The sequence below is a fragment of the Lagopus leucura genome, unplaced genomic scaffold, assembly GCF_019238085.1.
Source record: "Lagopus leucura isolate 7727_CA_CO unplaced genomic scaffold, USGS_WTPT01 Super-Scaffold_100009, whole genome shotgun sequence".
NCBI lineage: Eukaryota > Metazoa > Chordata > Aves > Galliformes > Phasianidae > Lagopus > Lagopus leucura.
The window spans coordinates 5,553,287-5,580,605 of record NW_024962266.1 but is presented as its reverse complement, the minus strand read 5'-3'; the positions used below and the strand labels follow the sequence as shown (position 1 = coordinate 5,580,605).

At 40.3% G+C, this 27,319-nt stretch overlaps 1 protein-coding gene across 14 annotated transcripts in view; it reads right to left on the bottom strand.

Annotated features, from left to right (window-relative positions):
• The window catches only part of PRRC2C (proline rich coiled-coil 2C), a 68,943-nt gene that overhangs the window by 6,810 nt on the left and 34,814 nt on the right, over positions 1 to 27,319 (bottom strand). For 4 of the 14 annotated variants that reach the window (XM_042873032.1, XM_042873044.1, XM_042873033.1 and 1 more), the window contains exons 17-33: positions 26,977 to 27,066; positions 26,391 to 26,599; positions 25,846 to 26,000; positions 25,266 to 25,596; positions 24,686 to 24,771; positions 23,760 to 23,948; positions 19,797 to 20,048; positions 14,673 to 14,759; positions 12,876 to 12,977; positions 8,607 to 8,820; positions 7,431 to 7,634; positions 6,663 to 6,784; positions 6,237 to 6,373; positions 3,951 to 4,185; positions 3,363 to 3,485; positions 1,992 to 2,210; positions 92 to 195 (exon numbers count right to left, since the gene is read on the bottom strand). In XM_042873032.1, the coding sequence (XP_042728966.1) occupies positions 92 to 195; positions 1,992 to 2,210; positions 3,363 to 3,485; positions 3,951 to 4,185; positions 6,237 to 6,373; positions 6,663 to 6,784; positions 7,431 to 7,634; positions 8,607 to 8,820; positions 12,876 to 12,977; positions 14,673 to 14,759; positions 19,797 to 20,048; positions 23,760 to 23,948; positions 24,686 to 24,771; positions 25,266 to 25,596; positions 25,846 to 26,000; positions 26,391 to 26,599; positions 26,977 to 27,066 (2,859 nt within the window). The remainder of the gene's footprint in view (positions 1 to 91; positions 196 to 1,991; positions 2,211 to 3,362; positions 3,486 to 3,950; positions 4,186 to 6,236; positions 6,374 to 6,662; positions 6,785 to 7,430; positions 7,635 to 8,606; positions 8,821 to 12,875; positions 12,978 to 14,672; positions 14,760 to 19,796; positions 20,049 to 23,759; positions 23,949 to 24,685; positions 24,772 to 25,265; positions 25,597 to 25,845; positions 26,001 to 26,390; positions 26,600 to 26,976; positions 27,067 to 27,319) is intronic. The other 10 variants (XM_042873038.1, XM_042873045.1, XM_042873042.1 and 7 more) reach the window with 8 other exon arrangements.

Here is a 27,319-nt window from a genome sequence, read left to right as displayed (position 1 = left end):
TCCCACGCTTTTCAAAGCTGGCTGCTCATGTATGACTAGGCAAATTTTCCAGATCTGATTTCAAGAATTTGGAACTTGAAAAGAAATTTACCGGAAAGGACTGGATGTTGGAGTAGTACTTCTGCCAGACACTGGTGGCGTTCCAGGTTTAACATCAATACCACCTCCAAATGCCTTCAGTTCCATTTCTGATATCTGAAAAGCACAGCAATTAATGTCCCAATTCAATAAAAGAAAAACTTGTAGTTTGAACTTTTCTTTCCCACCTCAGAAAACACAGGAAAATATTTAGCAACAAGTCTGAAAAATGCTGAAAGGAAGAGCTGAATAAAATAAGCACGTTCTAAAAAACAAGCAAAAAAAAATTCAGAAGCACAGCAAAGAAGTCATTCACATTGAAAATCCTCAGACTATAAATGGAGCAATGAATCTTGCATGTTATCTTGCAGATACAGTCAATAGAATAAATTAGTCTCTGGAACAGCATCCTTCCACACACACCTATAAAGCATAATAACAACAGTAAGTCAAATGTAAGTGGGTTTTGTTTTCATTTGGCTACCTTTTAGCAGGAATATGATGGAACCCCTAACATGGCAGCAAAGGCACCTAAGGGAAAATCCCACCATCCCACCTTAGCCTCCTCATTTCTTGCTGAAGCAATAGTGACTGCCCCCTGAAATCCAGGCCACAAGCTGTATTTCTGTATAGATAATACTGTATAGAGTATTTCAAACATAGCTCTAGAGCTAGATGACTTCCTGCTCCAGGGAAAGACCTTGCTACACCTGCCAGAAAGCTTGGCTGTGTTCACTGTACTGCACAATGTTACAGTGCCACCTGAAAGCGTCACAAGTGTGTGGTGCTGTGCACTATCCAAAAATCCCATGTGCCTGCAAATCTGAAATTGCATTTAAGAGACCTCATGACTGAATGGCAGCTCTTCGTATCTCTCTTTACTAGCAACTGCCACAGAGTCTCCACACAAAGGAGAAAATTCCCTTGTAGTATTCAAGTTTCCAGCACTGTTCCAGTGTTATCTCCTTGCTAGAGCTGTCACTTGAGGCAAGTTTTCTTTTGCTGTGAGACCAACCTTTGCACACTATGTTCTGTGTTCTCATAGCACCTTATGGTGCTATTCAGAAAAGCAGAACCTCAGAGAGCAGAAGAATTTAGTCCTGTTTTAAGGTCACAGCTAATACAAAGTCCACCAAAGTCCCTAAAACTCCAGTCTGTTACATCAGAAAGAGTAGTTTCCATGCCATTCGCTCTTAGATTCACACCAAAGAGCAGAAGAGATTTTAATGTCCTTACGAAAGTAGAAGGGATAACTTCCCGTCTCTAGAATTATCTACAGACACATACACAAGCTTCTCCAGAGGTTTTTCACCACAGCTACCTGACAGGAATTCTCTGGGATACTTATCTAACAGAGAACAAGACAGTATTAGTAAGGATTACATCTACCCTGTTAGAGCAACAGGTACACGATAGAATAAATTCATGCAGCAGGTGGCAGCATTACAATCCAATCAATACATTGCCAGTTCAGAAGCACAAATGAAAACTCAGTTTGCTCCAGTATTAGATTAGAAACAAACATTGACAGATAGAAGCATGTCCAGAACAAAAAACCAGCTCTGACACTGTGATGATGCTTTAACAATTCCTTCTGTACAGTTTTCTACATGGTGCCCTACATGAAGTATTCTACTAGCCCACAAAGCCGTTATCAAAGTTTTCCTGCAGTGCAATTTGTCTAGTCGCAAGCCAACCACAAATGAAACTCATCTAAGCTTTCACAAGATGCACACAGTCACTAAGGGACTAATCATGGCTGGCTTCCCTGTTTTCCCCTCTCTAACTTTTAAGGTCAAGGTATGTTTTTTTAAATGCAAGTGTCATCACAGGTTGCCATGCTGCTTCTACAGAACAGCAAATAGCCATGCTTCATATTAATTTTTGTACTGCACATTTATCCATACAAATACCTTTCCAGTCGCAGCTATCATGCTGTGCTGAGTTCCTGCTGGGATTAATCCTCTGAAAGGCTGGGTTACTTGTGCTGGTCTGCTTAGATTTTGAGCCTGTGCTTGAGGTGGTGTGTGCTGTAGTGGTGGTTGTAAAGACTGGGGTAGGGCAATAAGTGGCTGTGCTGTGGATCCAAAGTTAGGCAAAGAAAGTTGTGATCCTGGTAAAGGTACTGTTACCTGGGGGAAAAAAGAAGTATAGAATCACTGTGACATATACACATCATTAAACTTCCTTTACCAGTTCTGTGATTTCAGTTACATACAGGGCAAATGGCTTAATCTCTTATGGAATCAGAGTAGTTTGGGCTGGAAGGGATCTTAAAGATCAGTGGATAAGCATGTGAGAATACCACAGTGACCTGATGGGCAGGAATAATTGCATTTAGTAGTTTGACCACCAGTCTCAAACCTGAAAAGAATATATTGTGTGACTATGAGACTATGCATGATATGATATCTCCAGATGTGAAAGACTCAGCAAGGCTCTGCTCCGAATGATAAAAAAATTTCAAGTATAGACAGTCATAGTTGAACACAATAAAACATGAACATTTCCAGAAGGTCCTTAAAACTATGCTCCATTTTTCAAGACGAGACCCAATTTTTCAATACTCTTTTCTAGACATCTGTTTTGGTAACTTCTTGTGTATTAAGGAGCCTACTATAGCTTTCCCCCTCTCCCCCCCCCTCCAAAGCCACTTAAAAATCAAAATTTGAACAAGAAGATAAAAGCCAATAGACAGCATGCTGTAAATATGACTACACCTGCACAGAGCAAATTAACAGATCTTTCACAAAAGAATTCCACATATTTTACAAATCTCCTGATGCACATTACTGACCTGGTTGTCTTATTTTGCTTGTTTGATCATTTATCTGCCCACTTCTCAGTTATTTTCTATATTTGATCTCTGACACGTGGCAGATCTGACTTTTCAACTCAGTGAAACTTGGGTGTTAACAACTGGGCTGCACAAAGCCCTCTGCAGTTTACTCTGCTCTTTACACCACCAATATTTGAACCCAAGAAGGCAGCACATGCCTCAGCCAGTTAGCAACAGCACTGTGCAAACTACATCTTTGCTTGTCACTGGAAGGTGAACTATTTAAGAGGAGACCATAGACAAACTATCATGAGGAACTTGCAGGTCATTCAGCTTCTCAGTAACTCAATTTTGCAGTGCTGCTGCAGTAACTCCCCGCAGCTATCAGTTTTTAATTCTTGCAGTTCAGAAGAATTAATGATTCTCTGAAACCTCCTTTCCCATAACCTACCCAAACCATCACCAACAACATGCTTTTAAGAAGAATACAATTTAGGAAATTTACCATGCCATAGTTTACCTGCTGGAGAGCACTGGGAGACTGGGCAGTGTTGTAGAAATTGCTCTGGCCAGGCTGTTGAACTTGCCCAGAATACAGATTTGAAGCCTGGGTGAGTGTAGCTCTGGCCTAGGAAGAGTGAAAAACAACATTAAGAATACTTAATTCCAATAAACTTAATAATACTTAATATAATGATTAAGAAAATACTTAACTCTTAATACTGAGACAGCGTGACACAGTAGTACAGTAGAAAGGACAGAATTATGAAAACCTGAATGTTTCAGATTGTAATAAAGCTCTTATTTGCAAATGGTGGAATAGTCCTTTGCCACCTACAATAAATGAAACCAGACCAAGGGCTCCAAAAGTAACACAAGTGCAAGGATTCCTGTATTCTGGAGAACAATCCTCAATTAAGAGATAATGTACATTTATGAAACTAAAAGAACATTATCTTCCAAGTGTCTGAAGTTTTCTGCCACCTACAACCATCACGTAACTATTACAGAAGTAGGCAATACTTTATTATTGTTTTTTTTTTTTTTTTTAAATCAAATGCTGCAAAAGTTTTTCATTTTTGATATTTCCTACCTGGAGGATGTGTGTATCAAGAAGCTGAGAGCCTCCCAGTCCTGAAGCTTGACCAAGCTGATGTTCATATAGGATTGGAATAGGTTGTGTATTAGAAGTCTGCTGAAATGCCAGGCTTGACTGTGCCTTTGCAAGTTCCTGGTGTTGTACTGTCGGGAAGTTGTGTAAGGCTGTACCAGACAGAACTACTGGTGATGGCTGAGACAAACCACTTTGCATAAAAGCTTGCTGGGACCTGCAATAGATTGGAGCATTATGTATAAAAACTAAGAGTTCAACAACGACCCACCAGAAATTTAAAGTCACGAGTTACATTGTTTAAGCACAATTAGTAAGCTTGACTGGCCAAATTTTTACTAGAGAAAGATTTTTTTTTTATTCTGCAGGCAGCAAAATAATAGATACTAAAGACTGCATGAAAATAATCAGGCTTTTTTTTTATTTATACCCATATACACACCAAGCTGAAGTATTTTTTCATAATTTGACCAAACCGTAATATACACTAACTACTGGTTATTAGTTCATGCACTATAAGGTAGGTCAGTGTGAAAGTACCACGTTAGCAGCCCCACTCAGTCATAAAGCAAATTGCTTTTGTACTCTTGACTTCATAGGTCTCCAAAATCTGACCTATAATACTTAAAGTTAAGTTACTGGATGTTGACAACTGTAGTTTCCAAATGAATGCTCTGGCTTCAAAATTGGAACACAAATAGATACCAAAGCCTTTAATTTTAACCAAATTGCTTTGTTGTCACCATACGAAAGTTGCAGTTTAAAAAACAAAGGCCAAAAACAAGGAACAGCAAAGCACTGCAACAGAGAGGTGGTTTTAGTCCACCAGGAAGTATTTCTTCAAACTCCTCCCTTAAGTCAGCTGAATAGCCACCTTCACAGTGGAGAATCAAATAAGAGCTTTGAAAGTTGCTTAAACTTATCTCAAAGTGTTTTCCATGTAAAAATGCCTTTCACCAAGAACTTGGTTGATATGTACTGGCACAGCACCAGCCCTATTAACCTGGTACGTGCTTGCTTGCCTTACAGAACATCCAGGTTAGTTCCATTCTGTATCTTAAGTTACACACCATTCTTATAGTTGTACAATTTTAATTGTAAGCACTGGAAAAAAAAAAAACTTTCCTAAATTGAATGCAAATACTGTTGTCAAAGTAGAGACATTTTCATGTGTTTTAAATATGCATCTACCTACATAGTTATTTATCTATTTTAAACCAGTAACCCCTGTAAGCTCATCTTTCTCTGCATCTTTAAAGGTGTGGGGAAGGTATTAGTTCCCTCAGATTGCACATCCCAAAACTCCATCAATACTGGGTGTGTGAGTGACTAGAAGCATAAGCATTTATTTAATCTGGACTGCATGCCAGACTGATTGTGCTTCTGCAGCTAGCCAATTGCTTGCAACCATTTTTGTCAGCTTTGGAAGGACAAACAATATTTGGTCTGATTCACCCAGTACAAAAAGCACTTGGTACACAGGATAGAGAGAGATTAAAGGTTAAAGGGATTCAAGATACACATGTGAGATTCCTCTACGTCTACTTAGTTTGGCTTCGGCTTTCTACATCACAAGCAACAGCCTTTTCTACATGCAGGCAAAAATCTCTCATTACTTTCACAAAAAAAACTTTCTCCAAGTGAAACTAAACAAGCTTGTCAGAGTACCACTGTGAATAAGTTTTGATGGGAACAACATGGAAGCTTCGGAACAGTTTACAGTGGAAAATTGTATGCAGATTTATATGCAGACAAATCCAATGCCATCTGAGATACACTGATCTTCTGATTGACTTCTGTAGCAAACAGAAAATATTTATTCTAAAATGTGATCTGCTATCCCCAGTGCATCTGGGGTTACCTATGGAGTTCAAACTAAGATTTCAAAGTTTGTTTCTAGATTCCAATGCTGGTTTGATCAGCAAATAAACAAAATGCTGAGTTAGAGGCTCAGACTTCTCTCCCCTCCCACCACCACTTTTTTTTTTAGATTATTTAAGACTGATTATGTTTTCAGCTTTTTAGCCTGATTCCCTCAAGGTACAAATATCACTGATAACTTCTGAATCCAAAATTTCACAGCTCCACTTGTACATGCCAACCAGCTAATCTGCGTATGGAGTTCTCATGTGGATCAACAGATTAAAGATTTTGGGAGGGAAAGACAGAAAGATAAAGTAGCCACTGAACACAGAATATATCTGCAAGGACGTGGGTTCTATGAATTCCACCACCCAAAAAGCAAATAAATTCACACATGCTATTTACCTGTAAGGTTGTAAAGAAGAGTTGAACAACTCTTGGGCTTGTGACACAGCTGGTGCCGCTCCTAAACTCAGCTGAGCTTGGTGCTGCCCTTGCAGAGGTGCATAGATGGGGATGGGGATCTGCTGTACTGAAGCAGGCTGCATAAAGAAGAAGCCATTAAATTGAATAAACCTGCCTTAACATGATCATACAGGCACCTTGTGAATATGTGCATTCACAGTAAGTACACCGTGAGAGCTTTTTATGACAATTGTTTTGAACGGAGAGGAGCAGGAGAGATTGAATACCATCGACAGGCATCAGTATGAAGCAGTAAAAGTAGGCGTGATTTTGCTTCTTGTGGAATCTTCCCACTCTTGCCTGCCCCTATGTGCCCATCAGCAGAGCTGGGATGGAGGAGAAAGTAAGACAAAAATCCCCAAATACCTGAGAAAGTCCTGGCTGAAAGCCTTGCTGTTGGGCCAAAGAAGGCGGTGCCAGACGTGCATGTTGGGTGTTGAACAGGTGACTTGTATCCATATAAAAAGCTGGAATTTGGGCTGCAGTACCTCAAGAGGAGAAGTATAATTAGTATCAACTTCCAAGCATTCCCTTGCTAGACAAATTTTCACCAAGAGTTAGAGATGCAGCTACTGTCAGTACTCCCCAGTACAACTACCAGAGTTTGAATGCAGCAGCTGGGTGCATAGTAAGTGTGCTATTTTTTCTTTGGTATCAATTCACCCCTACTAGAATCTATCAGTTTTGCATACCCGTATTATTCTTTGGGGACAAAACAGATTCCGGCAGAAAGAGGCATTTTAATGAAGGCAGGGAAAGAACATGCTTCATGTAATTTAGGTTAACTATATGTAGAATTTTCTTTGAAGAAAAAAATGCCATTACCATAAACTACTGTGGCACCTTATTAAAATCACCAACTAAGTCATTCTTTGTCTTAAATAGTGATTTAAAATTCTGGAACAGAAAAGTGGTATATCAAAGAGCAAGAAACTCACTTTCCTCACTAAGCTAACAACATAGCAATATTGATATGACTTGCATATGTAGCTTAAAATAATTAGTGAATATCTGCTTATAAATGCTTCTCCATCGTTCTGCCTTTACTACAGATAAATTCAGAATGAAATTTAATTCTCAAGCTTCAGAATGCCAAAAAAGCAGACACGTGGTTTCTCAGTCAAACACCATTACCTGCTGCAGACTGAGACACATAGACCTGGGGACTCTGCTGTTGCTGGGCAATGAGGGATGGCATGCAGCTCAGCTGGGAAAAGTGACTTGCAGAAGCTAGGCTGCTTGTCTGCAACTGCTGTGGTTTCACTTTACATATATTGGGAGGGTCCGAGGTGCTTGCAGTCTTTGTACTCAGTGAAGAGGTCGTGTATGTTCCAGCTCCTAGAAGGAGAGAAGCAAGTGGTGTATCATCAACCAGTTGAAGACACTCCAAAGCCTCCTCTCTTTCAGTGCTCAGAGTTTTTGGTATAGCTATGCAAGCACAGCCACTATCGGTAATGAAAACCACAATCTACTGCAGCTATTTCCATCACTGTAAGGCAGATGGAGAGTAGAAAGAACAATTCTATTAGGTTCACTACAGGAAGAGCTACAACAATAGTACTTCTCCCTTCTCAAGCGCAGGAGAACGTAAAAATATCAAGGTAGTTATCTCAGTTAATAATACTACAATGTACTGTGATTGTGCCTCAAGACCCAAAAGCCTGGCTCCAAAAAAAGCTCTTTTTAATCCGCTGAGGTTTTGACATATATTCTAACGCTCCTAGGCGTGAAGACTTAATCGGAAATAGCATCTCTTGGTTCTGACAAACAATAAGGATGGGAACAAGCACTGTTCATGAAGAACAGTTGGGCATTTGCTCTCCCTAATACAAGGGAGGCTCGGTATCAGCTGTTGAAGCCTTGGCTCTAAAAGTAAACTGCAAATGAAATTAATGCTGCAACTAGCTGGATGAAGTGTTTGCTGGAAGGTAAACCTGCTTGCTGGAACTGAGTGGCTGCCAGAACTGATATCTGTTCCAAAAAAATCCCACTTGCCTCCCTTCACTCAGATAAACAAAATGAAACTAACATGTCAGCCAACAGAAGCTTACATCCTCTTTAAAGTCCTTATATGTAGCATAAGCAGAAAGATGTCTTTTCAGTATTCTTTTTAGCTGACTGAAGTGCAATAGGGGAAGGATCTCTTTGTTAATTAGAGGTATCTGGAAAACTACTGTTCAGATACGACATTTCACACCTGCACAAAATTTGTCAGCTCTGTACTAAACATATCTCTATAGAGAACCTAACTTTTTGGAACACAAAACAAAGAGCAATATAGCAGTACATTGCAATCTTAACACCCAGTACCTGATAGTGAAGTTGTTGGTGTAACAGAAGCCACAGGAATAGGAGGCATTGATGCACTAGAGAAAGAGCTGTAAGTACCACTGCTTGGCACTGCGTTGCTGCTGCTGCTGTTGCTGCTGCTGCCACCAGCTATGGGAGATGCTGCTGAGGTCACTGGTGAACTCTTCTCCCCCATGTTTGGGGAATTCTCCCATGCTTTGCGTGCAGACTCCATCTATTTAAAAAGAAAGCAAATCTCCTTATCTATTAGGAAATTCAGCCAGTCCGACAGCCTTCCTCTTTTAACAGTTATTTTTAGTTCAAAAGGCAACTCAGGCTTCATGCGAGCCTCTTAAAAAAAATTGCCGTAATCGTGCAACTCTGTTCATGCAAAAAGCATACGGCCTGAAGTTGGAGCTTCTTTTCTGTTCCAACTGCACACGTGCACAGTTCATCTTAATGCTGAGTACTCAAAAGAGAGTTCACTCACACTAATCTGGCTTACTTTTATTTGACACGGAGAGCAAATGACACAGGAAGCAAAAGAAAGGTACTAAAGAATCCAAGTATTTCCAGGAAGACTTTTTCTTTTAAGTTAATTGGACCTTTTAAACAAAGTAGCTCCTTGCTCTCTTGCTAAGTCATATATTTTGAGTGACCACCAAATCTATGTTTTAGAAAACCCAAGAGCACTCAAGTGCACATTTCCAAATCAGCTGCTGTTCAAAACGCTATCAAAGCTGACACAGCCTGTGCATACTGCTCTACGTTAAAGCTAAAGATGCTTCACGCTCCTCCTCCTTCAGTGCGTTTCACTACTGCACAGCAAGTTTTTACTGCAATCCACAATTTTTAGACACAATCCTCTTCCACCAAAAGTGAGAAGAACTACTGTTCCACTGCAGTCAACAACAATCTCATCATTGCTAGAACAGGTTCATAAGGCTGTTTTCTTTGAATTCAGACACTTCTAAGGGACTACTGAAAATATTTGTGTTCAGACTGCATCCAGAAATTCACAAACACTCAAAGTCCACAGACTTCTCTCTACAACTGAGGACAGCCAGAGGTTGAAGTGGAAAGACTGTGTGCACAGTTGGATGCCAGAGGCTAAAGTTGGATGCCAGAGGCTAAAATCCCTGATCTATAGGACTCTAAGCTTCTCAAGGCCAGATGCTGTATTTAAAGGTATTTGTAAAGGTTCAAATACAGCCCCAGTAGCCTTACTGCCTGGATCAGTAGAGTGCCCTAACTGGGATTTGCAGCCTCTGAAAGTCATGCTTTCAACCACCCTGCATAAAACACATTAGGCAGAGCCTGGACAGGCCAAAGGGAACTTGGATTATTTGGCTAGATGCTTCAAAAGTTCGAAAGTGATAAAAAAAGCAAAGCAGCACACAAAAAAAAGTGGCTAACACAACTGATACGCAACCATAAGGTAGCTACAGCTCTGTATTCTTCAAGAGTAAAAGGGGAGAGAAAGAAACTTCGTTGCACCTCAAACAATTTGAAGATAGGTGACTTATCTATTTTCCTTCCTGAGACTGTCATCATGCACTTATGTTTAGTTGCCCCATTATAACACTGTCCTCCAAACTGGTTCCCATTTTTGCAGATAGGACAAAAATAAAAACTCATTATAAGTCTGCTGGAAAGGATTTTGCATAAGGTGGAACACTACTGCACTGGTACTATGAGAAAATGAGGAAAGTGCCTGTAGATATCTGAATGGAGAATGCATCTACTACATTCATCATGTTTCATGATGCCCTGAAGAAACTAGTGACAACAAGAGCAGTAGTCTACACACTGAATTTTGTCTTCCAAACCTAGACACTACCAAGATTTCTCAAGTCATTCCATATCTCTACCAATTTGCTACAAATGGCATTTAACAGAGATCTAAGCCTTGCTTTTAAAGAGCTCCTCAACAACCTCTGGATGGAAGAGACACTGACATGCATGTATCCATGCAGCACCATCTAGAGACCAGATGTGAAGAAGGAAGTAGCTCTAAATTGAGAGAGACTTGGGAAGGTGTTGCAATTTTGCTTACTGCTCAGCCATGGGAAGGGGACAGCACAGGCTGAAGACCCTGGCTGCTCGAGGCTTCTTCTTCACGGTTCACCCACTGGGGCCTCAACACTGAATTAAAAATCCAGTACATACTACCTACAAACTTAACTGGAGACAAATACGTACACACACATGCTTCTCTATGCCAAAGTTTAGGTGACAGACAAAAGAAATTCAAAGGATGCCAGATTCCAGACTCAGGTGACTACACAGGAATTTTATGTTGAACTCTGGAACATGGAAGCAGGCCAAGCAGTTCAGTTTGAGATGACTTTGGCTTTCTTCTGCTCATCTCCTGAACTAGAAATAGCCACGTCAGATAAGTCCTTTGAGGACTATTGCCTCAGTAAAGGTGTAAAGTTGTGCAAATGTGTAAAGTACAGTTGGTGTAAGGACAAATTTCTCCATCTCTCTCAGACTAGCACCTTTTGCACCTACTCTTGCAGAATGATACAAAGTACTGGGAGCAGGTGTGGCTGGAGAAAGGAGGCAGAGCCCGGAGACTTTGCTCTAAGGCAGGGAAGGAAATGCTTTGTTTTCTGTTGCTCTTAATGAGCTTTTTTAAAAGCAAGGATGATACCAAAGGTAAGGAAGAGCAGCTTTGCCCTGTCTGAGTCAGAAAGCCTTTTGTGGAAGTGATAGCCTCAGTGCACACCTCAAATCAAGCTTGCTGCCTTCAGCATTTGGAAGAAGGATATAGCGTTCCAGCAACTGGAACAGAGAACACAGAAACAAAGCTGTTTCCAAACATCCTTCCATTAAGATTTTAATCACTGTACTTCAAGGTAGCGTTAAAACATGGATCTTCAATGTATTCTTTTACAACACATCCAAGATTTATCATCCACTGAGAAATGAATCAAATCACTGACACCAGAACTACAGAACAAGAAACTGCAGGATGAAATAAACAAACAAACGCTGTAGTCTGCTCTGTGGCTGAGCAGTGTCATGTTCCTTGTGGTTTCATGCTGTGGTAACAATCCTACCTTATTACATGTGGATTGGATGTCCAGTTGCTAAACAGTTAGAGACTGCTACTTCAGAAAAATGCTTTCAGGCGCCAGAAAGTCAGATTATGGTAATTTGTTATACAAGAATGCAACTGAAAATCAGAGTTTTGTTAATTTACTTGTCCCTCCTCAAGCCCTCTCCCCATTTTGCTGGCCCAAGTGTCTATGATGTTATATTTTTTTCTCCCCAGGAAAAAAGTGTTAACAAAAGAAAAGCAAAGACAACAAGAGATCATTAATAACTATCATCCATAAAGAGTATGAGCAAGCAGCTGTCAAACCATGCCAGCAAGACCGAAGTCTCACCAGGACTGACAAATAACTTTCTCCAGTGTTAGTTCTGCATCCAATCCCTAGCTTCAAGTGTTTGGTTTTTTTTTTAAAGTAAATTACAGAAACTAATTTCAAACATCACTCTCAATACTAGAAGTAGGAACACCGTGTCTACTAGTTCAATCACCTGCAGTCACAACAGCAAAGCAGATCTCACACACCAAAAAGACCAAACAACTTCTAAAGGTACAGTAGCAAAATAGAGACCAATACTATGTTAGTGAGTTATACAATACACACAATCCAAAGTCCATCAAAATGGCAAAATGCCACTCAAAATATTCTATGCACTTGCTCTACACTGAAGAGCAGAAAACAGCAGAATATTTATAACACAAAGCATGTTCTGACTAGCTAATAGAGCTGCCTTTCAGAGTCACCAGCACTCCACCCTACTTTGTATTTTTTGGAACTTCAGCCATCCAACTCAAAACACAGTATCACTGCACCAAAATCTTACTGCTAAGAAAATCAAGCTTGGCTTACCAAGCAACTCCTTGCAGCCTTTAATATCCAACTAAGCAACTTGCCACATACAAAAAAAAAAAAAAAAAAAAACTTAAAAAAATCAGTCAGATTCTGATGGTTTGTCATGAACACAATGGTACAACGCTAAAATGCTAGGATCCTTTTTCAGGGCAGTGGGAGCCAAGACTGGTTGATGCCAAGTGTTAATGCAAAATGGGGTTAGAGATTTAGAATTTAAATGCATCCTTTAATAGTCTGGTGTTTCAGCCATCCGTTTATATGCAGAAGCAAGTCAGCAGAGGAAACAAAGGAAGGCTCTAAAAAAAGGTTTACCAGCAAGTTCTCCATTAACTTTCCCCTGCATGCAAGAAAACAACCCTTAGAGGGATGTGGTACATACCTTGAGGGTGAGGTCGACGGTAGCGGGAGAAACTGGAGTTAGGCTGGAGCTCTGTTGTAGAGTCTCCCTCCTAGGGAGGGGAAGGGTGTGGGGCAGGGGCACCTGAAAGGCAGGCAACACACATCACATTCTAACTACGTCTATTATGAAAGCCCCAGAAAAAGCAAAGCTCAAGCTTTATTCAGTGAGCTACAACTTTGTCAAGGCTTGAGCATTTGGCAGGGAGATTTTGATAAAATAAGGTGAAAATATGGTAGGTGGGAAAAGGTCATTCAGCAGGTGCTGAGATGCTTCTCAACTCTCGTTAATAAAAAGAGGCTGAAGACTGGGGTTCTGAAGGGTCCGTGTCTTCTGCATAAACAAATACCAATTTTCTGCTGTGGGATATACTTTGAAGTACCATTTTACTTTACTGATATGCAAAAATTCTTCCCAAGCCAAGTTTGGCCCATTCTGTACCAATACAGTACATGGGGTATAGTGACCTCTTGAGTTCTGAGATGCAGTTTCTGCAAAGAGGAAGCTATAAACCTTCAGAGTCACAGGACCATGAAACAAACCAAAACAGATTTGCCATCCAGTAGCCGAATACAGATATCTTCTCTTTCAAAAGATTAAAGATGTCAAACCTAGGGAAATAAAGTTGACAAAAGGCTATTTCTATCTTTACTGCAGAAAATGCTGATGATTTCCCTGATATTCTAAATAGAATGTACCAAAAATAATGCAGTGGCCAGTCTACTCCTTTCTGACTAGTTCTTTCTCTATCTTTCTCCTCTCACAGAGCACAGCTAACAGAATTCCAACCACTGAAGAAATGGGGCTAATCCAAAAGATACAGATACTGAAGCTTTGAAGCAGGTGATACCACAGATCCTTTGTGGCCAGGATCCTGTGCTGCAAGTCCAACTCCAACATACCACACTGGAGCACACACTACCACCATTTACACAAAAGTAGCCAGTTTTCTACAATAACCACCAAAGGCACAAACCACAACAACACCAGAAAATCCAACAAAAGAGTAAGCTTAGCCAATATTGCTTGAAAACTGCATTAAAGGATGCTGCAGTAAGCTGAAAAGCATTTCACGAGACATCAGCAAAAACCTGAGACACTACTGCATGAATTCTTCCCTCCCCCAACCAGCAAGTGACTCAACACTGAGCTAATTATACTTCTGCTACTCAAACAAAAATAACAAGATCCATGTTTGCAACCCGGTATCCCAGCAAACTCGAGACAAACTTGACTCCACAACATAATCCAGTTGGTCTTCTCAATCAGAACACCACACACACAATCAGAATCACTGGCTTTGTGAGGACTGCAGACATTACATCTCTACTGAATACATGAAATCCTGCTGCACGCTTTCAAAAGCCATTAAGCTGCTCTCTTTGCATATGGTCACTGATTTCGGGCTACAGTTCAAAACCGCTTTCTTTTTAGAAGCCTTGCTTCAAACCTACAGACCTTCGCGCCAGGTTCAAAGCCCAGCTACTGCTGAGAGTGCACTCATTATACTTTTCTTTGTATATTTTGGAATTGTCCCTAGAAACATTTTCACACTTAGTCTGCTCTGCAGGTCGTTGAAAAACAAGGAAATATCTGAAGAATTCCAGAACAGATACTAATTGAAACAACAACTGTCCTTCAGAGGAAGATCACTGGGTAGTGCAGCTAGTCAACATGAAGAAACTCTAGTGACTTGTTAACTGAAGGCAGTATTTTGTGCTTTAAGGAAGTGTGAAAAATTTTCTTGTCTTCAAAGTCGATTCACTGCAATAGACTTACGTTCGTCACCAAAGTCTCCTCCATTTTTGTACTGCTAGTAGCCACTGTGTTAGGATGAGAAGGTGTAGTGTAGTCTGTTACAGACTCCTGTGAAGAAAAATAATTCCATTAAAATATCTCCCTCACCTAAATCCAATTTTAAGTTTCTTGGAAAAAGGTCAGCCTTTCCACAGGAAGAAACCTCACCATTCAGCAGGTTAGAATTTGATCTCCCAAAGATACATTTTTTTCTTGGTAGGCACATCCTTGTTCAGCAATCCTTGTTGCTGAACTGCTATTGAAGAACTATTTTGGGTAGACTACAGTTTGTCCCATGATCTCAGAAGCATGACTTGAGACAAGTCAAAATACAGTCTTTAAAGCAAGGATACAGAGTGATGTCACGTCTGGGCATTGAACACACGGAACTGTGGGGGCAGAGGCACTCATTGGTCACTCAAGATGCTTTAGCTGTTTGTAAGCACTTTTTGTCCAATTCATTCAAAAAGTGAAATCACATTAGCTGAAACCTTCCTGTAGCTTTAAACAAGCAGGAATACCTTGTGTAGATCTGTAACAAGCAAGGCCTTCCAGTTAAAAAAGAGACAGAACAATTTTCCTTAAGTCCTGTCTTAAACTTAGTGCCTCTGGACAGCTCAGGTTTGCTTCCTAATTTCTGCACTGGGCAGTAATACCAAGAAATAAAAGGGCTGGAAGCGCAAGCCCACCCAAAGGCTTTTCTTGTAGCTCATTTATCCTCACAGTTAGGTAAGCCACAACACGCTCCATCAATCAAACTCACTCTCACGGACTTAACTGTAGTCAGTGACTACTGCAGCTGCGGGTCTAAGCTCCCCACTGAAAACATGTAATTGATGGCACTGCCAGCTCTCTAGAGAATGACCTACCATGAACAAAAAGGGACTGGCACCTCTCTGAAACAAAATTTAGCATTGTTTTTAGTCTTCGTCACTGGATGTTTAAACCTGAGTGTATTCCAGACAAACAAGTGGTGTAAGAACTGTTTTAAGACTATCAGATAAACGGTGTGACCAAACACTCCCAAATTAGCCAAGATTCATTAATTCGCTAGCAAATACTGAAAGCCCAGAATAGGTTCCACCATTTTTACAGAACCAAACACCAAGAAGTAACTGAAGCATAAATTAGCTGTTGACAAGTGTTTGAACTTGCCAGCGCAATGCCTCTGAAGGCACCAAAGAGATGATACTTGTTTAATTCAGCCATACTCAACCAGTATGATGATAAACTATGAAAAACTACATATTGAATTCACTGCTAAGTCTGTGACGATGTCTCCTAAGATATTAATTGAAGCATTAAGATACTAATCAGCAAGTGACAAAGAGCCATCCTTAAGGATAAGCTTATTTTGGTAAAAGACCAGGACAAAGAGCCCTATACTATGAGGGCTAGGATGTGCACACATGAATTTACGATGGAGACAGAAAGAACCTGCTTCACCACGTAGTTATTCTCCTCATTTGTTGAACTGGTGGGATAGAATACAATCTCATATAATCTTACACAGGACATAGGTTATATACGTAGAACAAAGCAAGCACACAAAGCTGCTTTAATCACAAGATCCTTTTAATGAAGTGTAACTGAATGGCTCCTTGTTTTTTAAAGATGCTTTATCACATAAGATCCTTTATCACAGGAAGTTTTAAAGGTAACATTACCAAAATGCCTTCAAGGCTAAGACCCGAGTTTTACATGGTCTCAGCACTACAGCTCGTCACAAAAGAAATTAAATCAAAGTTTTTGCTATCTTCCCAACTTTGGATAATTTTGCAGCAAATTCTTAACTCCCAAGAGAATGTAAAACAAAAAGCCCTAACACATCCACTGTGGTGCCCTCAGAAGTGGGTGTGCAATGCTGAACAGCCCTATAAAAATAAGTTACGTGCTGAACGTGCAGAGAAGACAGTGCTTTAGTTGTAAGAACAGCACTGATGATATCATGGGTTGGTTAACCATCACCTTTCATTTACTGATAGGAAAAAGTCCAGGAGTCTTTTACATACAGATACCATATGCTTTTGTAGTTCAATTACAGTGAAACTTCTGAACAACTGTTTTAGTGAATAAACCAACTGAATGCTTTGCTATAAATTAATAACTGTAATAACAGCATCAGCAGTAGGTACTGAAGTTATCTACATGGTATTTACATCTGAACAAAAAACAGGTTACCTTTTTACAATTGTTTCATTTGCTCAAAAGAGCTCACAAAACCTAAAGTGACTTTATGAACAGAAGGATACAGCAGACCTCAGAGCTGACCTAGCTACTGCAAAGGAGCAAGGGCCCTCAAATAATTAACGTGCTGAACGTTTGATTTATTCCTGAGATATGGAATTAATTCAAACCAGAGTGCTTGTCAATACTGAACCATTTCAGAAATTACTTCTATATAAAGCATGCCTCCTTTTTGGTATCACCTCTGCAACATACCGCTTTTATCACCCATTCATCCAAAGCTTTGTTGCCATTTCCACTAGGTACTGATCACTGCTGTGATCAGAAAGCTTCCAAACTTTACTTGGAGGTGTTCAAATGGAAGAAAGCTAAAGACGTCCTACCTGATTCAGAGACTTACGCAAGAAATTGCTTTTCACTCCAAAAATACTACCAAACTCAAGAGAAACAGCTGAAAGTGCTTCAGAGCATCACAGTGATACATTCCTGATAAACAGCTCATCAGTACAAGGTGATTTACATTCACAGTTTGAGGCAGAACAGTCCTGTCTGATTAAATATATATCTTATTAAAGGGCTTGTTTTGGTATGGATGGGATACTTCTACAAAGTCTCTGCTTCTGAAGAAAGACAGCTAAGCTTGACTTTCATAAACATTCAAATCAACAAATACACTGAAGAAAGTGCACCTTGCTGCAACTTGAGCAGTAGTTTCCCAAAAAGGATGGCAGTGTTCAAAGAAATAAGTTTAGTTTGCTAAAAATTAAACATCTGATATTCAAACAACAGATTAAAAATGACATTGCTTCTTTCCTCATTAATGAGCAAAGACAGGAAAAAGCAGCTGCAATACCAACCAGCACAGGAACCCCAAGACTAGGACAGTAAGTATTTAAAACCATTTCAGAAGTACCAAGACTGGTTTATTTCTGTGAAATCCAGGTGAAGTTTGTCTTCCCTGATAGATCTGCAGGCTCTTGGTTCAATTTCCATAGAAGTTAATACAAAATATGACCGCTTGTTCCCTAGAAAACTTACTACTGATGCCCATGGAACTCCACATGACAAAGGAATTCAAAAGCAAATCTGGAACTGCTGAAGGTGTTTTAAGGCCTATTTACACCATACATTAAATGCTTCTAAAAGAAGCCACTTCAAACAATGAAGAAATTGTTGGAAATTGGCATGTCCAGCACAAACTTTCCATTTTCCTTTCAATTTGATCTTCCCTTTAGAAGAGGTTTGGCACTTCAATAATGTGGTAGTTCAAAGAACACAGGCAACCTGTTTTTAACTAGGGCCAGAAAGGCACAAAATACAGACTTCCCTTTTGAAGATCTCATTCTTTTAAAATACGTGTATACATATACGTGTATACATGGTACCAATTTACTTCAGCAGAGCTACCAGCAAGTTAGTCTAGTGATCAAAGATGTCTACTCTACAGGATTAGAAGAGGAGTTTCTCCTTGAATGCAAGTCAAAGAAGTTTGAGAGACGGTGAGAAAGTACTTGGCACACAAAGAACAGCCTCCTTAGCAAACACTTGAACAGGTTGATGTTCATGGTTCTGCACTTCTGATTCTGTGCACAAAAGAAGAGCACCTCGTTCAGTTCTAGTGTCAACACAAACCATTCACATCTACTACCAAAGACGAAAACTGCTAGGAAGGATGAAAAATCCCAGTACTTTATTTTCACACATTTGTCATTCCACTCAAAATCAAACTTGCAGCTAGCAGCTGGGAACCATTTCTCCCTTAACATTTGCTCTACAACAAGATTTCATCACAACAGCATCTTCTGCTTGTATGATAGCTTGACAAGTACCTGCTAGGACTGCTCCCCACCACCCCAGCAACAGGCTTAAACAAAAAAAATGATGTGCATTTCAGATTCTTCAACTATTAGCGAAACTTCTGCAGATGAATGGCTTTCCTGAGAGGTGTCAGAACGTTTCTGCTTAAGATTAGAAAGACAGATTGAGACAGCACGCAGCAAACTTGAGTCTAAACTCACAGAACTGTTCTGCAAACTTTCCAATTATCAAAGCAGGTGTAACTATTGAACTAGCACCAACTCAATCCTGCATAGCTTCTCTCCATTTAAGAACACTCACAGTTCTTGCCTTAGACATGTAACTGACAGATGAGAAGACAGCCCCCACATGGGCCATTATGCAAACAGGAGAGTCTGTTCATGGGTGTTTTTCAATGATTCAGTGCTTTTGGCACATAACAGCCAAGAACTGAGCTACAGACCAATGAAGGCTAACAGTAAGTCACCATCTCACTGGAAGGCAAGGGAGTTCCTTGCTGACAACTGCAATGAGTCCTGAATTCTGCAAGTGAATGTACCTTGAGTATATCCCAAGCCTGACACACAGAACCTTTAGGTAAAATGACTGAGCCTTATGCAATGCTTTAGCATCTTCCTAGCTTAGAGATTTCAACTCCACTCCCCCCCTTCACCCTTCTCAGAACACTTAACTCACAGCTTCAGGACATCCATGCTCTCAAACAACCACTGGGCATGCTCCTTTTCTGTAGCTCTCTGTTGAAAGTCAAGCTCTCATCTTGTGTATACCAGAAACACATTCAAGAATGAGTTCACACAATCTGTATCAAGCTCTAGTGCCACTCTCCACAAAAAGTAAAGGCTCTGAATAGTTCTCACACTCATAAGGCAGTGGAAGACTTTACAACTTTCCAAGCTGATCTCTGCAACGACTGTAACAGCACATCTCCATACTACTTCCAGAGAACTATTTAAGTTCAAGCAGTAATCATTTGTTTCAAATCTGCTAATCAGCAAGCTCTGCTGTCCAGATCACTACAACCAGCAGGCAACAGAATTTAATCACATCACTGTGGCATTATTTTATATATAGTGCTCTATAATATTTCAACATTTTTCTTACCTTTGTGCTTGTTCCGAACTCTGGAGCAGACACAGATATCATTGTTCCTATTTCCGTACTCAGTTCACTTGTCGCTTTGGTTTCCTTTGCAGTGACAGGTTCTGGACTTCTCACAGAGGTGGGAGATGACTTCTCCTGTCCCTCAGGCTCTCCCTGTTGGGCATCCTTCACTTTCCTGTTCTTTAAAGAACGCTCTTTCCCAATAGGACCGGGTTTATACTCTTTGTTTTCTACTGGACTCAAGTCTGGAAGCTAAGTTAGTGTTAACTTGTCAGTTATGTCTTCCCCCCCACAGCTTACCCATAAAACAATATTCAACATGCTTAGAACAAGTTTGTTTAAATTTAACAAAGCTTTCCTCAAAGCTAAGCATTTTCTAATAAGTAAATCAATCAAGATTAAATTAGTGGCAAGCGTTCAAAATGCATCCACTCTGGACATTAAGAATTTAAATACTGTTGCCAAGTGAGACATATCACATGAAGTACAGCTAAAATAAAACCTAATTAAAACCTACAGCAGACTTTTCTTATAAGTACAGAAAAGTAAGGAAGCCACAAGACTTCATGTCCACACAACTTGTTCCAATTTTTAGAGAATTCTGATTTCACAGGGTTCCAGGAGATTAGAAAACTAGAAAAGGACTCCCTTCGTATGTTGATGTCTCAGTGTTGGCAGCGTTTTTTTCCTACTGACTGAGCACTAAAAGGATATCCAGAAAAAAAAAAAAAAAAAAAAAAAAACAAAAAAAAACCCCACCACATTCATGCATTGCCTTATATTGCGGAGACTATGGCTGGAGTAGCTGCTATAATTCAGCAGTTCCTTTTTGTACAGCTGAATTAAAGAATGAAGGCCCCAGGGAACATGAATGTTCTGTTTAAAGAGGCATATCCTTCCTGGCTCAGCCCACCTTACTACAGAGCACAAAAATTCTTTAAAGGCAGTTTCTGAAATCCTATTGCTTGAGCTTTGATAGTGGAAAACCAGAAGCTGATGGTATGTCTCTACAAACATGAACCATCTGTTTCACAAATGGACGAAGACCTTTTGTATTAAAATGCCTTTGGGGAGGGATGAAATTTTCCCAATGTATTTAGTACCCTCAGGAGACCAGTACAAACTGGAAAATGTCTTTAGAGGGAAAGACAAAAGCACCTTGGAAGCAAGTGCCTAAGCTCTGCAACACAGCAATCAGGATCATCAAACCCACCTCACCCTAAATACCTTTTCTTGTAATAATTAACAGAAAAAGTTCCTCCAGACAATTTCAGGTCACATTCTGAGAGGTTAAATGGCTTTGTTTCAATTACAGTCCTCTCGTTGCCTGTAGACATTGAACAAGCTAATATCTGGGTGACCAGACTGGTAGATGACAGAAGGGCTATTGATGTAGTCTACCTAGACTTCAGCAAAGCCTTTGACACAGTCCCTCACAGGCTTCTTCTGGGGAAACTGGCTGCCCATGGTCTGGACAGGTATACACTCCTTTAGGTAACAAACTGGCTAGAGGGCTGTGCCCAACCGGTAAGTGGTGAATGGAGTTAAGTCCAGCTGGCAACCTGTTTCAAGTGGTGTTCCCCAGGGCTCGGTACTGGGGCCCATCTTGTTTAGTATCTTCACTGATGACCCAGATGAGGGGATTGAGTGTACCCTTAGTAAATTTGCAGATGACACCAAGCTGGGAGGTGGTATCAATCTGCCTGAGGGTAGGGAGGCCCTTCAGAGGGATTTAGATAAGCTGGATCGCTGGGCTGAGGTTCAACAAGGCCAAGTGTCGGGTCCTGCACCTTGGCCGCAACAACCCCATGCAGCGTTATAGGCTTGGGGATGAGTGGCTGGATAAGTGTGAAAAGGAAAGGGACCTGGAGGTGCTGGTTGATGCTCAGCTGAACATGAGCCGACAGTGTGCCCAGGTGGCCAAGAGGGCCAACGGCATCCTGGCCTGCATTAGAAACAGTGTGGCCAGCAGGAGCAGGGAGGTGATCATCCCCCTCTACTCAGCACTCGTGAGGCCGCACCTCAAGTATTGTGTTCAGTTTTGGGCCCCTCACTACAGAAGAGACACTGAGGCCCTGGAACGTGTCCAGAGAAGGGCAACAAAACTGGTGAGGGGTCTGGAGCACAAGGAGCAGCTGAGGGAGCTGGGAATGTTCAGTCTGAAAAAGAGGAGGCTCAAGGGAGACCTCATTGCACTCTACAACTTCCTGAAGGGAGGTTGTGGTGAAGAGGAATTTGGCCTCTTCTCCCAGGCAACAAACAGGATCCAGGGAAATGGCCGCAAGTTGTACCAGAGGAGGTTTAGGTTAGACATGAGGAAAAACTTTTTCTCTCAGAGTGGTCAGGCACTGGAATGGCTGCCCAGAGAGGTGATGTAATCACTGTCCCTGGCAGTGTTTAAGAGGCATCTGGATGAGGAGCTGGGAGATACGGTTTAGTGCTTGTGGTAGCAGTGGTAATGAGAAGACTGTTGGACTAAATGATCTCGTAGGTCATTTCCAACTTTGTGATTCTATGATCTGGGCTTCATTGTGCATACCATCATGATGGGGGGTGCATAGGATTTTTTTTTCCCCATTCCTCCTCTTCATCAGAAAGGTTGAAGGACTGCAACTCTCATTTAGAAAAGCTCATCAAAATAGTCATCTTCAATGAGTTTACCATTTAGTTGCACATGTCTTTCAACAAAACCTTCAGGAGTCTTAAGTTATAACCGAGCAGGAAAAAAAAAAAAAATCTCTACATGGAAAATGGACAATTTTAGGAGTTTAATATCCAAGTGACTTCATGGGGGGCACTTCTAGGCATGACACTGGTTACTGAACATGCTGTGCTAGTACAACTCACCAGCATGATTAGCTACTGTACACTTCTCTGTTGTAAGGGTTTTATATTTTGCAATGAAAACCATCAACTGCAGCAGAGTTACTAAGTGCCTCAATAAATTCACAATGCATGTAACTGCAATTTTAGATTTCAAGGGGTTTTTGGAGAAAAAAAAAAAGCACCTGTGTTCTAGAAAGATAAAAAGGGCTTTAAGTACATCAGGACTGCTGCCAAATCTCAGACAAGAGAAACTGAATTAACTGGTTTAGTAACTTATGAGCAAAGCATATCTGTCCGAGCTACCTCTTCCTTCAAGTGAGTGCTAGCAATGCAGAGATAAGTGCACAATGGAGGAGAAAACAACGGGAAATTAAGTTCCATTAACCTGAAAGATCAATAAGTGTAATCTGAATGACAGCAGCCATTCAGACTCCTTGTGAGTGGTAACAATGGAAATACAAACTGATTATGGTTAACTGGAAGCTCTAAATCTCCTGAGAAAAATGAGAAACGTATTTTAATTAAGTTTGATTACTTATTCACTCTTCCCAGATTAATTAAAAAAAAAGTTAATTTTCTAGATGTCTGTGCTTTTGAGACTTCTTGTCAGTGGGCTCTAACATTCTTCCCTTTTCTCCAAACACTTCTTCCCCTGCAACTTGATGTATTTCTTGGTAATCCTAGGTACAAAACTAAGCAAGGCACCATGTGTCAATGGCTACAGACGGTGGTGTGGGGGAGAAAGGCAGACATGGCCACAGGAATAGCCTGCCCTCAAGACAACCTGAGCAAAATAAGCACAGGTGTACACAAAAATTAAAAACAAAAACACCCTACAAAATCCATACTCCTCCAGCAAAGCTAACAGATTCACAATTCCATCTTTATTGCAGCTACATCTGTTGCTCCAAATGGAGTCAGTGGATCAACTCTTGCCTTAGGATGCTGTGTACTTACACTTCTTTAAGCGAATTCCCCATCTTATTTTTTATCTTATTATTTTAGGAAATACAAACATGGAATGCAATTTTTATAGGTCTAGTCCTATTTAAGTTAGCATTCCATTTTTCAATCAATTATTTGCAACATCTTTTTGACTAATCTTTCTTTTCAAGTTTTAAAAGTATGATGTTTTACCTTTTGTGCTTTGATGGGTCCAGCCCGAGGCTGTTTCTGTCTTTGCTCTTTTGGTTCTGGTAGCTTGTCAGTCGACTTCTCAGAAAGTACAGGGCCAACTTCATTATCACTACCACTGGAAGCAGGGGCTCCAAACTGAATAGTTTCTATACCAAGCTCGACACCACCTTCTTGCCCAGGCTTTGCTCCCTATTTAAAAAGCAAGCATTTAACACATTTCAAAAGACTTCTATTAGTACACTGCCATTAGTTAATAAAAGACCATAAAGTATACTGGAAGTTGAATGCTACAAGCATACTTCTACCTTCTGCCAGCAAAAGCATTATTCATGATTGCAATAAACTTGCAAGTAGTAAACAACATATGAAAGCACACTGTTTTCTTCTCAGCTTCCTACTGTTTATAAGAGCTCAGGGGGGAGGAAAGTAAAAGTAGTGAAGAAATGCATAAATGAGATTGTGAAAAAGATGTGGTACTGAAAAGGAAAGAGAAATACAATATTAAAAAAGTCTAGATTCAAGTTCATATTATTCTCCTGAAACTTCAAAATTAGCATTCAAGAAAAAACAAAGACTTAAAAAGATTCACAGAACTCCTTATGCCATCCGAAATGGTGTCGTAAGAGAAGGCATCCTATTTCTGTCTGCATTACTAAGCTGGACACAAGCATTCACAAACTAGACAACATTTCAGCTTAAAAATATACACTAAACAGCAGCTATCAATAAAATCTGTGAAATCTGAGATTTGATTCCCAAATAACTGTTTTGCAGTTAATAAAAGCATTAGCCTGCATCATCTTGTACTACCTCCCTACCTCATGAAATTCTGCACACACCAGTTTATGTATGGCCACACCTGAATAATCGGCACCCAATCTTCACAATAAACAATTTGAGTAAGCTTCTTTCCCCTTCATCCTTACCTCTGGAGATGTAGCTGATCCAAAAGATGTCAAAGGTTTGTTCCAAGCACTCACTGAAGGCGGCTGAGGTGGACTAATAGGTCCCACTGACAAGTAAGGAAAGAGTTAAAAGCAAAACAACACCAAAAAAGCCAAAAAGTTGCTAAATGCATTTGACTACAGCTACCAACTGATTGAGAAAAATTAGACCACAGATGTGTCCATTAACAAAGTTCTGGTTCAGAAGTTATTAGCGTACCCAGGAGTTAGCAATATGATTCATATTTAGCTGTTTTTAAAAGGGTTGATCATCACATTTGGAAGCTTGACCAAGCCCAACAAAACAGATTTCTGAAGGGAGTAATATCCTTATTTTTCGTAAACAGACTATGCTAACAACATAAAATACTGAGTAATGTCACACTGCAGAAGTCTTCTGAGTCTTTTGAAATATTCATAGGTTTAAACATTACACTGTTGCCCTCTATTCCCTTTGCAAAATACACTTGCACGTGTAAATGTAAGAGCAGAGAGTCAGTGTTCTCTAACTACAATACCTGCCCCTCTTACGCACAAAAAGAATCCAGAAAACAGTACTTACATTTTTTGGAGATGTCATTCAGAACTGCGGTAGGAGGCACCTTGTTTTCCCATAGTTCAGTTCCCAGACCATTGTGAGCCTGGGCATTCTGCAAGACTTTGCCTGATACTGTGAATTCTGTGCTGGCTGCTGCCCCTCCTGCAGCCTGATTTTGAGGCTGAACAGAAGCTGGTGGCTGACCTGGAGTCTGTGCTGCACATGGAGTCTGTGCCTGAGCTTGTGCCTGCTGCGCAGCTGCAGCTGCTGCCTGCTGCTGCTTTTTGGCAAACCTGGGTGGAAGTTTGGAATTTTGACCTCGACCTTTTTCACTCGATCCTTTTTTGGTCCAAACCTACAAGCGAAAGTAAATTTTTACCCTTGCAGCTGGTAGCCTAAACAGAAAGTACTGAATCCTAAGATGTTTAAGAGAAAGTTAAATTAATCTACTAATTCCGAACTCAAAATTAATACAACTATCTAGTTACATTTAACAGGTGAAAATGTAGCTTCCTGAAGACACTGCAGACCTCGTAACATTCCCAGTATTGCAAGGAGCTTTTTCCCCACCACAAATGCCAGGTACAAATGCTGTGTCTTGTACCTGCACTGTTTGCTCCTCCTTCTTTCTGCGCTCTTCATCTTGTAAGCGTTTCTGTTGTTTCTTTGACACCACTTCAGTGAAGCCATCATCATTCAAGTTAGACTGAGAGTCTTCAACTACTGTCACTTCAGGGTGATCATCAATGATCACAACGCCTATTGAAATAGGAAAGGTGCCAATGTTGCTGTTTTAACAGCTTCAGATGCAGTGCACAACAAAATACATTAAGAATGAACTGCTTTAGGTAGAAGCAATTTCCCAATAAGCCGACACAGACGATGGGCCCTGATAAAAGCTGAGGCTTTGCTTGCTAAGTGCATTGCAGGTGAACTAAGACTGAATATTTATTAAGTGAAAAAGTTAATTAAGCATGACAAAAGTAGCAATACTGAAATATACAATTATTCACACATTTTAAAAAATCGTCGTCTTTTGTACGCTTTCAAACATCTAGCAATCTGTCATCTACCCAGCAATCGAACATCTATCCAGACAAGCTGAAGGGTGACAAGCTCTTGTTCGCATGGTATCTTATCAATACATACTTGCATAATTATTAAGATCAAATTGAGACAAAGCATCCACTTTTTCCTTAGGCTTTTTTGGACCAGCTTTAGGTTCTTCTCTCTTTTTGCCACTTGCATCCTTGGTACTCTTCTGCCCTGCTGCATTAACACCTCCTTCTTCCTGATGCAAAGAGTTGTTGTTGCTGGGCTCAACACCAGGCACACTTGCTGTCTGGTCTTCAAATGGCCTATATTAGAAAAAAAAAAATTATATTAAGGAAATTAACATCCACAGAGCTTAGGAAGGAAGGAGCTAGCAAAATGCAAATCACATTATAGGGTCGAGAGTGTTTAATGTGCAACTTCTTGGTAGGCTCCAGACATTTACTTTCAGCTCCTCAGTGAGCAGAAACTGAACAGAAAAAGCTGTTTTGGTAACACATCCAATGCACTGCTGCCAGAAGTATTCATAGGAAAAAAAAAAAAGTGTGTGATTTTAAGATGAACTCTGCCTCACTCTATGTAGTTAGACACACCACAACTCAACAGGTTCGCAGTTCAAAACTCTAGTAAAGCGTTCTGCAGAGAAACAAACAAACAAGCACACACAAAAATGGAAGCTTACAGTATGAAATGTTTCACAGGCTCCCTTGCCAGAAGCTCTCTGCAGCCATCAGAGTCAGAGACTTGAAACATTCTGGCTTTGCTGTGGAACCTGGAAAACCCAGCCTTCGTTTCAAAATCATATTTAACTGACTTATCAAAGAAAGCCTTAGTATTTTTAATTCAGAGATTAGAGCACTGAATTTAAGTCTTTAAGTCCAAGCAAAATGTGAAGTTAATATACAGCAACCTACAAGAACAAGAAAGGTAGGAAATCAATGAAGAAAGAATGACTTGCTCTGCTTCCCACCTATTAATTACTGTGCACTGTGGCTACAAAACAGTGGGAAAACAGTAACTCTAGA